Below are 12,269 nucleotides of genomic sequence, written 5' to 3' on the forward strand. Positions count from 1 at the left end.
TGTATTTAGTCATTTGATTGGCAGCTGTTCCATGACTCCGCCCTTCTTGACTACCGGGGCCTGAAATGGTCAGTCCGACAAATTACATCCTTTTAACCCAACTGTCAATCACACACTTAGTGGACTTACCCCCTAGGGGGTTGTATTTCTGTATGGGTTTGTATGAGAAAGTCTCGGACAGTAGCCCTTGGACTCTGCTGATCCACACAAACTGGGAGTCATTAAATAATGTACATCAGACTAGTATTGATATTAAAGTATCTGCAGTAGACACACCAACACACATTGAAATTGATTGAACAGTAAGCCAGATTCACAGGCCTCCTTCCTCCCATTAACACAAACAGAGGTCTTCAAAAAGATCAACCTGCACAAAGAAAGGAGGAATTCAGACCACAAACCTGTCCAGTTCCATTGACAAATAAAATACCAGTAGCCCCATTTTAAATGATGTAGAACCTGGCAATGTAGACTACACCGTTGGAGAAAATGCTGACAATCACTACCGGCAAGGCTTAAACCCCCAGAGTCCATCCATGAGGGGCAGCATTCGAATGGCAGCAATTTATTCAGTAGTCTACTACTAAAAATAAAAAAATAGGTGGAAAAAAATACGAGATTAATAAATAGGGAATGAGACTTAAATAGGCAAATCCCATAGGTACTATTGATCTGTGGCACAAAACACACACACGCACACAAACACTCAGGCTTGTTGCCAAAAAGCATGCTCGTGGTCAAATATGTATAATTGATTGAGTTGAGTTTGACAAGGCACTGTAATGTAATCTGGGGCTAGAGTCCCTATGGTGTGTGAGTGTGTGTGAGAGATTGAACAGGGAGGCGGGGGTAAGCGGGGGATCGAGGCGGGGTGTAGTGGTGTGCAGGAAGAAGAAGGGATACGCTTTTGCTTTGGGGACTCAGTGTAAATTTGATGTATTGGACGGCTACATTTGTCTTGCCTGTACAGTACCAACCCCACGGGCTACACATTTAGGAACAATGGCCTTCTCTACTGTAATGGGCTTTTACCAACAGGGACCACTTCCTCACTCACACACAGTTTCTTTGCATGTGTGTATGCATGTTTGACAAACTGTAACGAGTACTTTTTCACTTCAACATCTGATGTTTGTGCCATTTGATGATTTTCTAAATGTCTTAGTAATTTTATCTAAAAACCGTCAGTGGCAGGTCCTCAATGAAAACAGATATTTTGACAATGTCACATCAAAATAATGAATTGTAAAATAATTTATACCGAAAACAAGCAGCTCTAGTTTATACGGGCTGCAAGTTCATAGTGCTTGTATTTTCCACGTCTGATTCAAGTTTATTTTATTTTCGTTTGTGTACTGTGTGTTGTGTTTACTGGCTGTGTGACTGCCTGACAGTATGGCTGCTTCTTTGTACCTCTGTCACTATGTGTCTGGTTTAATTACAGGCCTTTGCAGGAGAATCGATAGGAGCAACAAGATAACTAAGTTATCAAACTGTTTCATTGACTGGCTTTCCCTTCTCTCTCTATCTTTTGCCTCCTCTCTATTTCGTTTCTCATTTCACTCTGCCTGTCTTCATTCTCTATTCTCTGTTCTCCTTCCCTTCCATTCATTTTCTTCAACTTCTTCATCTGCTATCCATTTTCCTTTTCCTTTCCCTATCTCCCCCCTCTGTCTCCCTCGCTGTGTTTCATCTACCCCCTCACAACAGGCCGACAGACCTGTCCACCGGAGAAGTTTGATTGCGGAGGGGCTGCCAGCAAATGTGTTTCGTTGTCATGGCGATGCGATGGGGAGAGGGACTGTGAGAACGGAGCAGATGAGGAGCAGTGCGCTGCAGGTACGTTCCAGGGGGGCGGTGGAAATGTGGGATGTGATGGGAGAAAACTGGGGCAAGTTACACAATTACTATGATCTGTAGAGCTTTTATCCTTGTATCTGCGGAAATAAACATGAATGGACTTATGGACTTTATTTTATAATGCTTGACGCCTTTCAATAGCTAATTCCGTTTTTTTTTTTTCAATTCAAGTTTATATAGCGGCTACAGATCCTACTTTTCTTTCACCGTGAAAAAAGATGGATATTTTTGAAAGAATCCAAAACAGCAGAGGTGGAAAAAACACTGAGATCTGAAAACCAAAGAGAAAGAGAGGGAAAACAGGTTTTGATTACAATAACGACAATCTGATCTAAAATAATGCTTCACAAATTCACCAACTTTTGGCTATGTGAGGAATATATTTTTTTGAACCACATAATGATTCAGTTAATCTGGTCAAAAGCAACTGGGAACATTTTAAACTCAACGTCAAAGCTGCCATACAAAGTCAAATGTTTCATCTCTTCATTTATTTATATATTTTTTCTGTCTTATGTGTCTAGAGATGTCGAACATAATCGGTTTTTCTTCCCCTTACTCATGTCCTTGCTCTTGTCTGTTGCTTGATGGTCTGGAAAGTTGGAGAAGCAGGTCACTATGCAGACTTCAGGGAGTTGGTGGGATGTTAAAGAAGGGAAAACCACATATCTCTCTTCAAAGTGTCTTTCAAGACGTTCAGCTCTTTAGATGTCATATTCCAGAGTATGATATCTCAAATGCTCATACACAAATCTTAGCTTGCATTATAGGAAATCTATAGAATTACTTTGTGAACAAACCGCAGACACACAAACATCCATCATCTGCAACACCCTCTCACTTTCCATAGTAATACACATTCACACACATTATAGAGCCTAAATCTTCTTGCTCTTGGCTAAAAGGGCACTCAATAGCAAAACGTGCATTGATTTTCAGTGTACATGGGTTCCATGGCATTATGGAATTCCAACCTTTATCACAAAAATACACATGCACACAAACTTTTTTTATTTACTAAGTAGTGAGATAATAAGATTGCATGAAATAACCAAATGTCCATGACACCCTTGTCTAAAATCATACCTATTATGCAATATAATTTGCTCTGTTTATTATAGGTATACGGTAGGCACTAATATTTATAAGGCTTAAAAACAATAATAACACATTATAAATAATTTTATAAAATTAATAAAAAGTATATGGACAGACTATTTTGTGTGTGTGTGTGTGTGTGTGTATGTGTGTGTGTATGTGTGTGTGTGTGTGTGTGTGTGTGTGTGTGTGTGTGTGTGTGTGTGTGTGTGTGTGTGTGTGTGTGTGTGTGTGTGTGTGTGTGTGTGTGTGTGTGTGTGTGTGTGTGTGTGTGTGTGTGTGTGTGTGTGTGTGTGTGTGTGTGTGTGTGTGTGTGTGTGTGTGTGTGTGTGTGTGTGTTTGTGTGTGTCCAGTACAACTCAGTTTCCATAATGTTGCCTCCAACCCTCAGGCACTGTGACATTCATACGTTGTAATGATATAGGTAATGCACAAAATGCATGTATGCATACATGAATGCATAATAAGGGACACATGAAGATCGAAAATAAAACAATCTTTTAATGTACTTAAAGGTGACCTATCATGCAAAATGCACTTTTGTACGTGTTTTATACATGAATATGTGTCCCCGGTGTTCCAGGGAACTCACCAAGTGTCAGAAAACACAACCCTCTCTATTTTCCTCCATACCCAAATCTCTTAAAAAGGGGCTGCAACGGATCTGATACAGACTGATCCAGATTTGAACACTTCTATGACGTCACAGAAGTGGCGCTAAGGCTATTGGGCCAACTCCACCAAACAGGAGGAGACAGCCACGGACATTGCCGTTCGAAAGCGCTGGAGACACTGTAGTACATATGCCAGGCCTGTAGATGGTGCTGTTCTCACAGAATCAGCCCATGCAAAGACAGTGTTAAATTGAGCGAAATGAGGAATGGCTAAAATGCATGATCTGTTTGATATTTTGAAAAATAAAAAGTATAAATATGCCTTATATAGGTATGGTCCTACACTATATTATTTAAATATAGCAGGATAGGTCCACTTTAACAGATTGCAGAAGCAATTTTTGATAATTTAATATCTAAACTTTAATTAATTGAAATGTTGTCTTGTGGTATATTATCACAATGAACCCCCTGGGGTTATTATGATAATCTAACAACACATATCTACAAAAATTATCATTGTGCACATTCAATTAACTTCAACATATACCATAAACACTTAATACTATTTGAATCCGGATAGATACTATAGCAATGAAAATAATATTCAGGTTTCGCAAACATGTCAAAGTTTTAATATTTCACTCGAAAGATTCATTTTTGCTTGTTTACATTTTTGAGTATTTGCCTCGACCCAACTGATTTAAATATGTATAATTCATATTTTATCTTCAGTTTGCAACATACACATTTGTCTTGGAATGTTCTTGACAGATGGATATTGATAGTTTAACTCCCCTTTTGTCATGCTTGCTCTGAGTGTTAGTCTCTGTGTCGACCATTCATCTCCATTCTGTCTGTAGGTTGTAAGAGAGTAGGCTGCTGGTACACAGAGTGATTACATTAGGGAGTTTGTGGTCATGACCGAATGAAAACAACAGCAGCTGTTGATTTACTCATGTAACCCAAGCTGCCATTGTACACATACCGTCTTTGTTTCTATGATGTTCAACATGAACTAAAAACATGAGCATTTTCTTTCCTTTCTTCCTCACCCGTTTACACCTGCACATTTTAATCTCTTTTTATCCCTGCATAATGCTTGGGAGGACAATCAGACTTTGTGCTTTTTTGCTATAGCCTTTCATCTGTCTGAGATGCTATCCCTTAGTTCAGTGGGAAATTAGGTGGTTGATACTGCCATGAAAGTTTTCATTGGGGTCTGGATGATAATTGATTTCCTGCCTGATTGTGTGTGTGTGTGTGTGTGTGTGTGTGTGTGTGTGTGTGTGTGTGTGTGTGTGTGTGTGTGTGTGTGTGTGTGTGTGTGTGTGTGTGTGTGTGTGTGTGTGTGTGTGTGTGTGTGTGTGTGTGTGTGTGTGTGTGTGTGTGTGTGTGTGTGTGTGTGTGTGTGTGTGTGTGTGTGTGTGTGTGTGTGTGTGTGTGTGTGTGTGTGTGTGTGTTATCGGAGTCCTGCAGTTGTAATAACCTGCTAAGATAAGCTTTTGATCTATCATTTAAAGATGAAGGTGGTAGTGTTGAATATTAAATGTACCTGATCCATGGAAAAGGACCCGTGTTATCTGAGTTCACACATGAAAGTCCCCTTAAAAAGTCCACACAATGGATCCATTAGCTCTGTTTTATTTCCTTTATATCCAAGTTTAAAGGTCCCATGTCATGGCCATTTCTACTGATCATAATTCCATTGTTGAGGTGTACTAGAATATCTTTATATTGTGCAATTTTCCAAACTCACATTGGTTTCTCATACAGCATCTCTGTATAGTATATATACCAGTATTCAGTCTCTGTCCTAAACGGCATGTTGGAGCTCCTGTTGGAGTTAGAGTTTTACTCGCTATAGGGTGTACTTTGAGGGTTTTTGACTCTGCAGACCGTTTACATGCAAAAAAAGCTACATAACACACAAGGGGACGGGTAATAACCAGAAAAGGATGACATGGGACCTTTAAGTGCATTTTCAGTAATCTGTACAATAATAATAAGAAAAAACTTTCAGCCAAACTGATATATTTTATGTCTTTAAATGAAGCAAGTTCTTTTGTGCTTTTCTACAAATGTGTTATTCGTCCATCTTTCAGTAATAGCAGTGGTCATCAGTGAAAGGCTATTCAAATGTATTTTAACAACATATCAATGCAGTTAAATGTATATGTTTTATAAATATTTTTTAAATGTACCTAAATGGTCAAGACATAGTTTTCCCTCAGGGTTTTTTCTTTGTTCATTTTTATTAAATGCTGTTTTAATTCACAGTGATGTACCTAAGTCAAATTAGATTTGCCTTGATATTACACTATGACAAGAGTAATTCTAAAAAGGTAATCTAGTTTAGTTTACACCAATAAAGCACAATAGTGAAGCTCAGTCAAAGAAAAAAAATAATAATATGATTTTTACCGAATGAGAAACAAACAGCACGTTATAAAAAATATGATTTATCAGGAGTTTCAATCTACCGTCTTTTTCTCCTGTCACTGAGCGTAGCACAAAACCTAATCATGCTGTTGCTATTTCATGTATTATTCTTGCAAAATAGATTTTCTCTCAATGTTACAGACATAACAAAGAAACTAAAAGAATATTTTATCTACAGATAACAAAGCACAGCTACGTGACAAAGCAGTCTGGAAACAGTCGGGAGCAGAATGCTGTATGAATAGCTCAGCCAGCAGGGCTTTGTGGTAATGCCTACATTTCTGCAGCGCACGCTAACAATCAGGACTATCAGTAATAAGCAGTCATCTCTAAAAGGTCTGTGGAAGTACAACAGAAATAATTGGTGAAAAAATAAGACATATGCAGTGGTCGCTGGGAGCTTGTGTGTTTTTCGATGAATAGTTTCATAAATGATGTTAAATCTATAATGTTCAGTCTGCAGTAGAAAGTGTGTACAAACAATGTTATACATCCACAAACACACACACATTCATTCTATTATCTTACCCCTAAAAAACTGATTTCCTTGTTTTAATCTGCAGCTTGAACCCCTGCCCCCTTCAAATCCACCCTCTTCCTCCACCTCTGATCTCCTCCCTCCCTCCCTCCCACAGCAGCTACAATTTGAGAACAGCTAGCGTTAATTAGGGCTGCTAATTGAGCATATCCAAATGTTGAATAAAACATGGATTCAGAAGAGAGCTTCTTTATTACATTTAGGGAAGGTCTCTGAAGAAAGTTTACAAGCCTTTAATTTATGTTAATGTAAAATTGCGTACGTTGAGGGCACTCCGCCACTGCTAGCTCTGTTTTTGCATGCTTCAGGGTTAGTTTGCGTAGGTTAAACATAATTTTTGTATGTCTGCGTAAGGCGGTGCTTTGTGGCTAATGGCCTCTCTTTACTTTGCTGAATACTAATTGTGCCTTTTCTTCTCGTATTAAGCGAAGATTTTGAAGCAAAGCATCATTGAAAAGTGTTCTTTACCTATTCACTAATCAACTTTTAATTTCAACCAATTGGACTGTTTAAATTATTGCAGCGTGTGTACATGCCTGTGTGTGTGTGTGTGTGTGTGTGTGTGTGTGTGTGTGTGTGTGTGTGTGTGTGTGTGTGTGTGTGTGTGTGTGTGTGTGTGTGTGTGTGTGTGTGTGTGTGTGTGTGTGTGTGTGTGTGTGTGTGTGTGTGTGTGTGTGTGTGTGTGTGTGTGTGTGTGTGTGTGTGTGTGTGTGTGTGTGTGTGTGGGGTCTGTTGAGGTGCTGATCCAGCATGATTAAGGTTGATTACCAGAGGAGTTTACATTTACACAAACCTAATGAGATCACGCACGCCTAAATGAGAACAGGCACAGGGAGTTTCCCTTTGCCTCTCAATGCATCACAGATTCCTGTTAATAGAAACTACAGGATGCTTATCAAGAGGTTGAGTTCATTAAATCATCTACAATTGAGGGGATGAATTTCCCAACATGTTAATTAAAGTGTGTTTGCTTCTATCATTGCGTCCTGGGAAAAGGTTGTCTCCTCTCTGTCGACTCTCGTAGTACTTTCATTTTATGTCTGCTAAACCAGCGCTAGCATTAGCTTAGCGCTATCTCATTCAAGAAGGCTATTTTTGGTCCTTAGAGAGCTATGAAAATACTGTCAAAGTGGGTAGTCAGTACACACTCATCATAAACTGTCAGTGCTATGGGGAGAGGGGGACCGCAAACAGAGAGACAGGCGGACAGAGAGAAAGACAGCAGTCAGAGAGGCTCCTGAGGGCCCAGGGGACCTGTTGCTCTTTTCACACCAGCCTGAGCTGCTGTGTTACGTTACAAGCCGCCCGATCAATGCCCACATGGGTTATGTTAATTGGTGTTTTGTAGCAGGGCAGAGAGGTGCGGAGGAGGGAGACATTGTGTGTGTGTGTGCTGCATACATGCCAACCTTTCCAAATCCAAAAGAGGTAGGTTTGCGCGCTGCAAATGTGCACGCCCAAATTAGGTAATCAGAAGAAATGGAACCCCAGTTCCATGACTAACCATGTATTTAACATATATTGCATAATTTTATGCATTTTTCAGAAAAAGTGGTAGTTTGGTAAACAGTGACATCAACGACATGTTTGGTCTGTAAAATGCCCGAAAAGTAAAAGAATGGGAGATAAATATCCCAAAGTCTCCACATTTTATTATATTTTCAATGTGTTTCTGGTCCTCTTTCCGTTGAGACAGTGATGAAGGATGTGTCACGATGTAGAACTCTTGTGTGTACATTGGATATAGCCAGGTTCCTATTCTTGTTTCATGTTGTTGACATATTAGAGTCAAAGGTTTGCACAGAGCGAAATATCTTTGTGTTGCGCCATAAATCAGAAAATACTGCATTAAAAAAGTCATTTCCTGCATTTTTCTACTGATAAATTGTGATATAAATAATGTTTGGTGTTGAAAATGTCAGAAAAAGTGAAAGAATGGGAGATAAATATCCCCAAATCTCAAAAAGGTATTACATTTTTTGTATGTTTGTGGTCCTCTTTCAGTTGAGACACTGTAGGTGAAGGATGCTTCAGGAAAACACCAAACACTGGATGTCTTTCAGTCGCCAACATGTGTTTTCGAGACACTGATATTAACGGGGAAACCCTGCAGGACTCAAATGCTTCGTCTCTGTTCCCCTAACTCATTTGGGAGTGATTACCCATCAGCCCCGGAGGGTAACGCTGCCTCTCCACGTTGTTTCTGTTTCAAAAACACAGAGGACTGTTTGTATGATGGGATCACAGACACGCTGCAAAAGGTGTCCGCCAAAAGTCGAGTCCAGTGTCTATGTAGTGTCATTTTTATTTGTTATAGTTTGGGAAGATTGAAAATCGGTAGGGTAAGTCGGTAGGCGGTACAAACATGTCAAAAGCGGAAGACTACCGCCCAAATCGGTAGGGTTGGTAGGTATGTGTGCTGTATATGTGTTATTCTGGTAGGAAGTATAAAGAGGGGAGTAAATACAGTGGCACGTGTTAAGCGTTTGTACATAAGGATACAAGTATCCGTGTAGTACACACATGAACCCCACATCCCTTCCTCCAGGTATCTACACACATTCAATATATAACCTGTTAAGTCCAGCTAGCTCTAGGCTCTAGAACACAGAAGAGTGTATCTACATAAAGATACAGTACCGCATGCAATGCATTTGTGTAAAACATTTGCAAAGTGTGGTTTTGCCTCTTTTATCATGCTTCACCCACATTTCCACTAGAAGAGGTAACTGCATAGACAGAGTGGTAGCCTCTCGCCTCAGTTTCTCCCCATTATGTTCTCCTTCATTTATAATCCTCTGAATGCTCTCACTCTGTGCGTAGGTGTAAGGTAATAGAGCACCAGCACACAAACAGCCTCGCTGCGCACCTAGAGGCGTTTGCACTTGCTTCAGGCACACCGCTTTCTTCCAATGATAGCTTAAAGAACATTACTCACTCCTCTTTCACCCCCAACACACACACACAGACACACTTGCACACACACACACACACACACACACACACACACACACACACACACACACACACACACACACACACACACACTCTCAGAATCCTGCAGAGATGGCTGGTAAGCTGCTTGTGTTACTACTACTTTGCTCCTGACCTAAGGGGAATAAAACTGAACATAGAAAGTCGGAAAGGAAGACTCTTATAAATGTGCAGCTTTCCTGGCCAGTAACCTATAAACTCTACCAAACTACAGGCTAGTGAGTTTTCTAAAAGCCTTCGCCCAAAGTTTGTTTTAGAGCAGATTTGTTAGATTAGCCTCTTTGAAAGATGAGAAATTCATTCTATATTTTATATTTGTATTGTGACCTAAAAGGCTATTAGCTGCCAGGTACTGTACTAAAGGTTATCCTTGTTTTATATCATTATTCTTTATATCTGAAGTGGTGAGTTTTTCAAATCCTCACAAAACAATAGTATATGTACCAATAAGTTGAGAAACCTCTGTGGGATATTTTTATTCGGGCTAATGACACAACACTATCTACAATTCACTTGAGGGGCACAGCCAGGCGTTGCTATGTGTCTCAACGCATTGTAATATCCAGAATATCCAAAAAGAATGATGAGGCTATCTCAGACGGTAATCATGTCATTATCATGCGTGGTCAAATGCAGGATTACATGTTTACTGTTTGAAATGTGATCAACACACTACATCACAATGACCTATTTTTAATGTATTCATAGATTTACTACCTTACAATTATGGGAGTGAATGCAATTATTTTCAAGACAGGCATGCAAAATGTGTGTGTTGATGTATGTGTGTGTTGTGTGTGCATGGTGGTGGGGGATGGGGGTACTGGTAAGATTGAACGACTGAGTGGAGCCACAAAAGATGGAGTGATGCCCATGTCACACTTTACATGTAATGGCCTAAATGATATGAAATGTTTTTTGACCAATGGCATCCCTAACACACACTATGTCAAACACACACCCACATGTTTATATAGTGACACAAATGGACATTTATCACACACATGCAGACACACAATCTTATGAGATTGCTGCTGAGGCATTTCATATTCCAGTCTGAGCTGCTGTTAGATGGCATAGTGATTGAGCTATTGAAATATCCTGCTCTATTCTGGATATCGCTTGTGTGTGCGTAAACGTCCGCGTGTGTTTGTGTGTGTGTGTGTGCAATCCCAGTAGTCCCCGCTCATGATGAAGGTGGTTAAGAGGAAGTCTCTCCCTGGTGTATATCAATCAAGTTGAACAGAGAGTTTGGCTCGCAGTGAATTTTGTGCCATTTTTCTCTTCATCTTTGCTGTCATTTCACGTAGATTCCCTGGGCTCTCCTGCCGCACTACATTGAGGTCTTATTTTCAGCAGCTTTCAACACTCAGTTTGACACATTTTCATTCTGAGAAAATACAATCTAACCTTGAAAACGAAATGCTGTATTGGTATTCTTTTCGTGTTCGTTATTATTTAAGTGAAGCACTTGCACGCTAGGGTCAGAAATCACAAAAGTGAAAACTGTTGTATAAGTCTAGATTGAACCTGATATTGACATTAGTTTGAGCTCTTAACAGATGACGAGAGGTTTTCTCCATTACCTTTAGATCCCTAAGGAAAAGGCTTTGTTTCTATAAAATAAGTTATTATATTTCACTGGCAAGATTTCTGCTTTTTATTTTAATCTTTTTCACATTAGCTTACCAAATGAGATGACTGGCATGTTAGATGACGGTTTCCAGCAGTGCGCCGAACATGACATGCCGGCTCCTTGCCTGGTGAAAACCTAATTTGGCTGTTGAAAAGTGATTTTCTTTTCCTTTGGAGGCTGCCTTCTGTTTGTCAGTCAGTGATAAATCTATTCAGAATGTCATCCGTCTATCTATTCCATTCCAGGACAAGAAGATCACTTTTATGTTACAGCAAGTCGAAGAGCAGGGCTTTGTGTGTGTGTGTGTGTGTGTGTGTGTGTGTGTGTGTGTGTGTGTGTGTGTGTGTGTGTGTGTGTGTGTGTGTGTGTGTGTGTGTGTGTGTGTGTGTGTGTGTGTGTGTGTGTGTGTGTGTGTGTGTGTGTGTGTGTGTGTGTGTGTGTGTGTGTGTGTGTGTGTGTGTGTGTGTGTGTGTGTGTGTGTGTGTGTGTGTGTGTGTGTGTGTGTGTGTGTGTGTGTGTTCAAAGGTCTAATGTAGCCAAAGCACTGATAAACACTGTGAGAGCCCTGAAGAGGGAATGCATGTCAAGTTATCTATGTCTGTTTTTACACAGACTTACACTCACGCAAACTCAAGGCCCCTGTGGCTCTTCTGCAGAACATGTTGCATCAAAAGTATGATCCAAAACGGCCTCTCCCCCCTCCCTGCTCAGCTCCTCAGTGTTCAGTCCCCATCAGAAGTGGTAGGCCTACATTTCTAGACATTTGCAACTCACTACCATCTTGTTACAGTTGCCTGGATTTCAGCTCCTCTGGCACTTCCTCTGATGGTTTGCTGTTTTAATGATATCAAGGCTAATGGTGCTTGATACATAGCAAATGCTACATTAGCCAAATGTCATAAAAATACTGACTCAATACATAAAGATGTGTCAGAGCGCCGGCGAGAGTTGGAGTGCAAGGAAATGATAGTCATTTCTACATTACTTGGGTAACCCTTTATATGACTACCATGACTATAATGCATCATAAACCTAATTAAAATCATTATAACAATGCTTTATAATGTGCTATGATTATTGTTATAAA

The 12,269-nt window shown here is 40.0% G+C and overlaps 1 protein-coding gene across 5 annotated transcripts in view; it reads left to right on the forward strand.

Annotated features, from left to right (window-relative positions):
- lrp8 (low density lipoprotein receptor-related protein 8, apolipoprotein e receptor) overlaps positions 1–12,269 on the forward strand; it is a 163,354-nt gene that overhangs the window by 98,676 nt on the left and 52,409 nt on the right. For all 5 annotated transcript variants that reach the window (XM_079668092.1, XM_079668088.1, XM_079668090.1 and 2 more), the window contains exon 4: positions 1,711–1,839. In XM_079668092.1, the coding sequence (XP_079524218.1) occupies positions 1,711–1,839 (129 nt within the window). The remainder of the gene's footprint in view (positions 1–1,710; positions 1,840–12,269) is intronic.

Source organism: Notothenia rossii (genome assembly GCF_949606895.1).
Source record: "Notothenia rossii genome assembly, chromosome: 1".
NCBI lineage: Eukaryota > Metazoa > Chordata > Actinopteri > Perciformes > Nototheniidae > Notothenia > Notothenia rossii.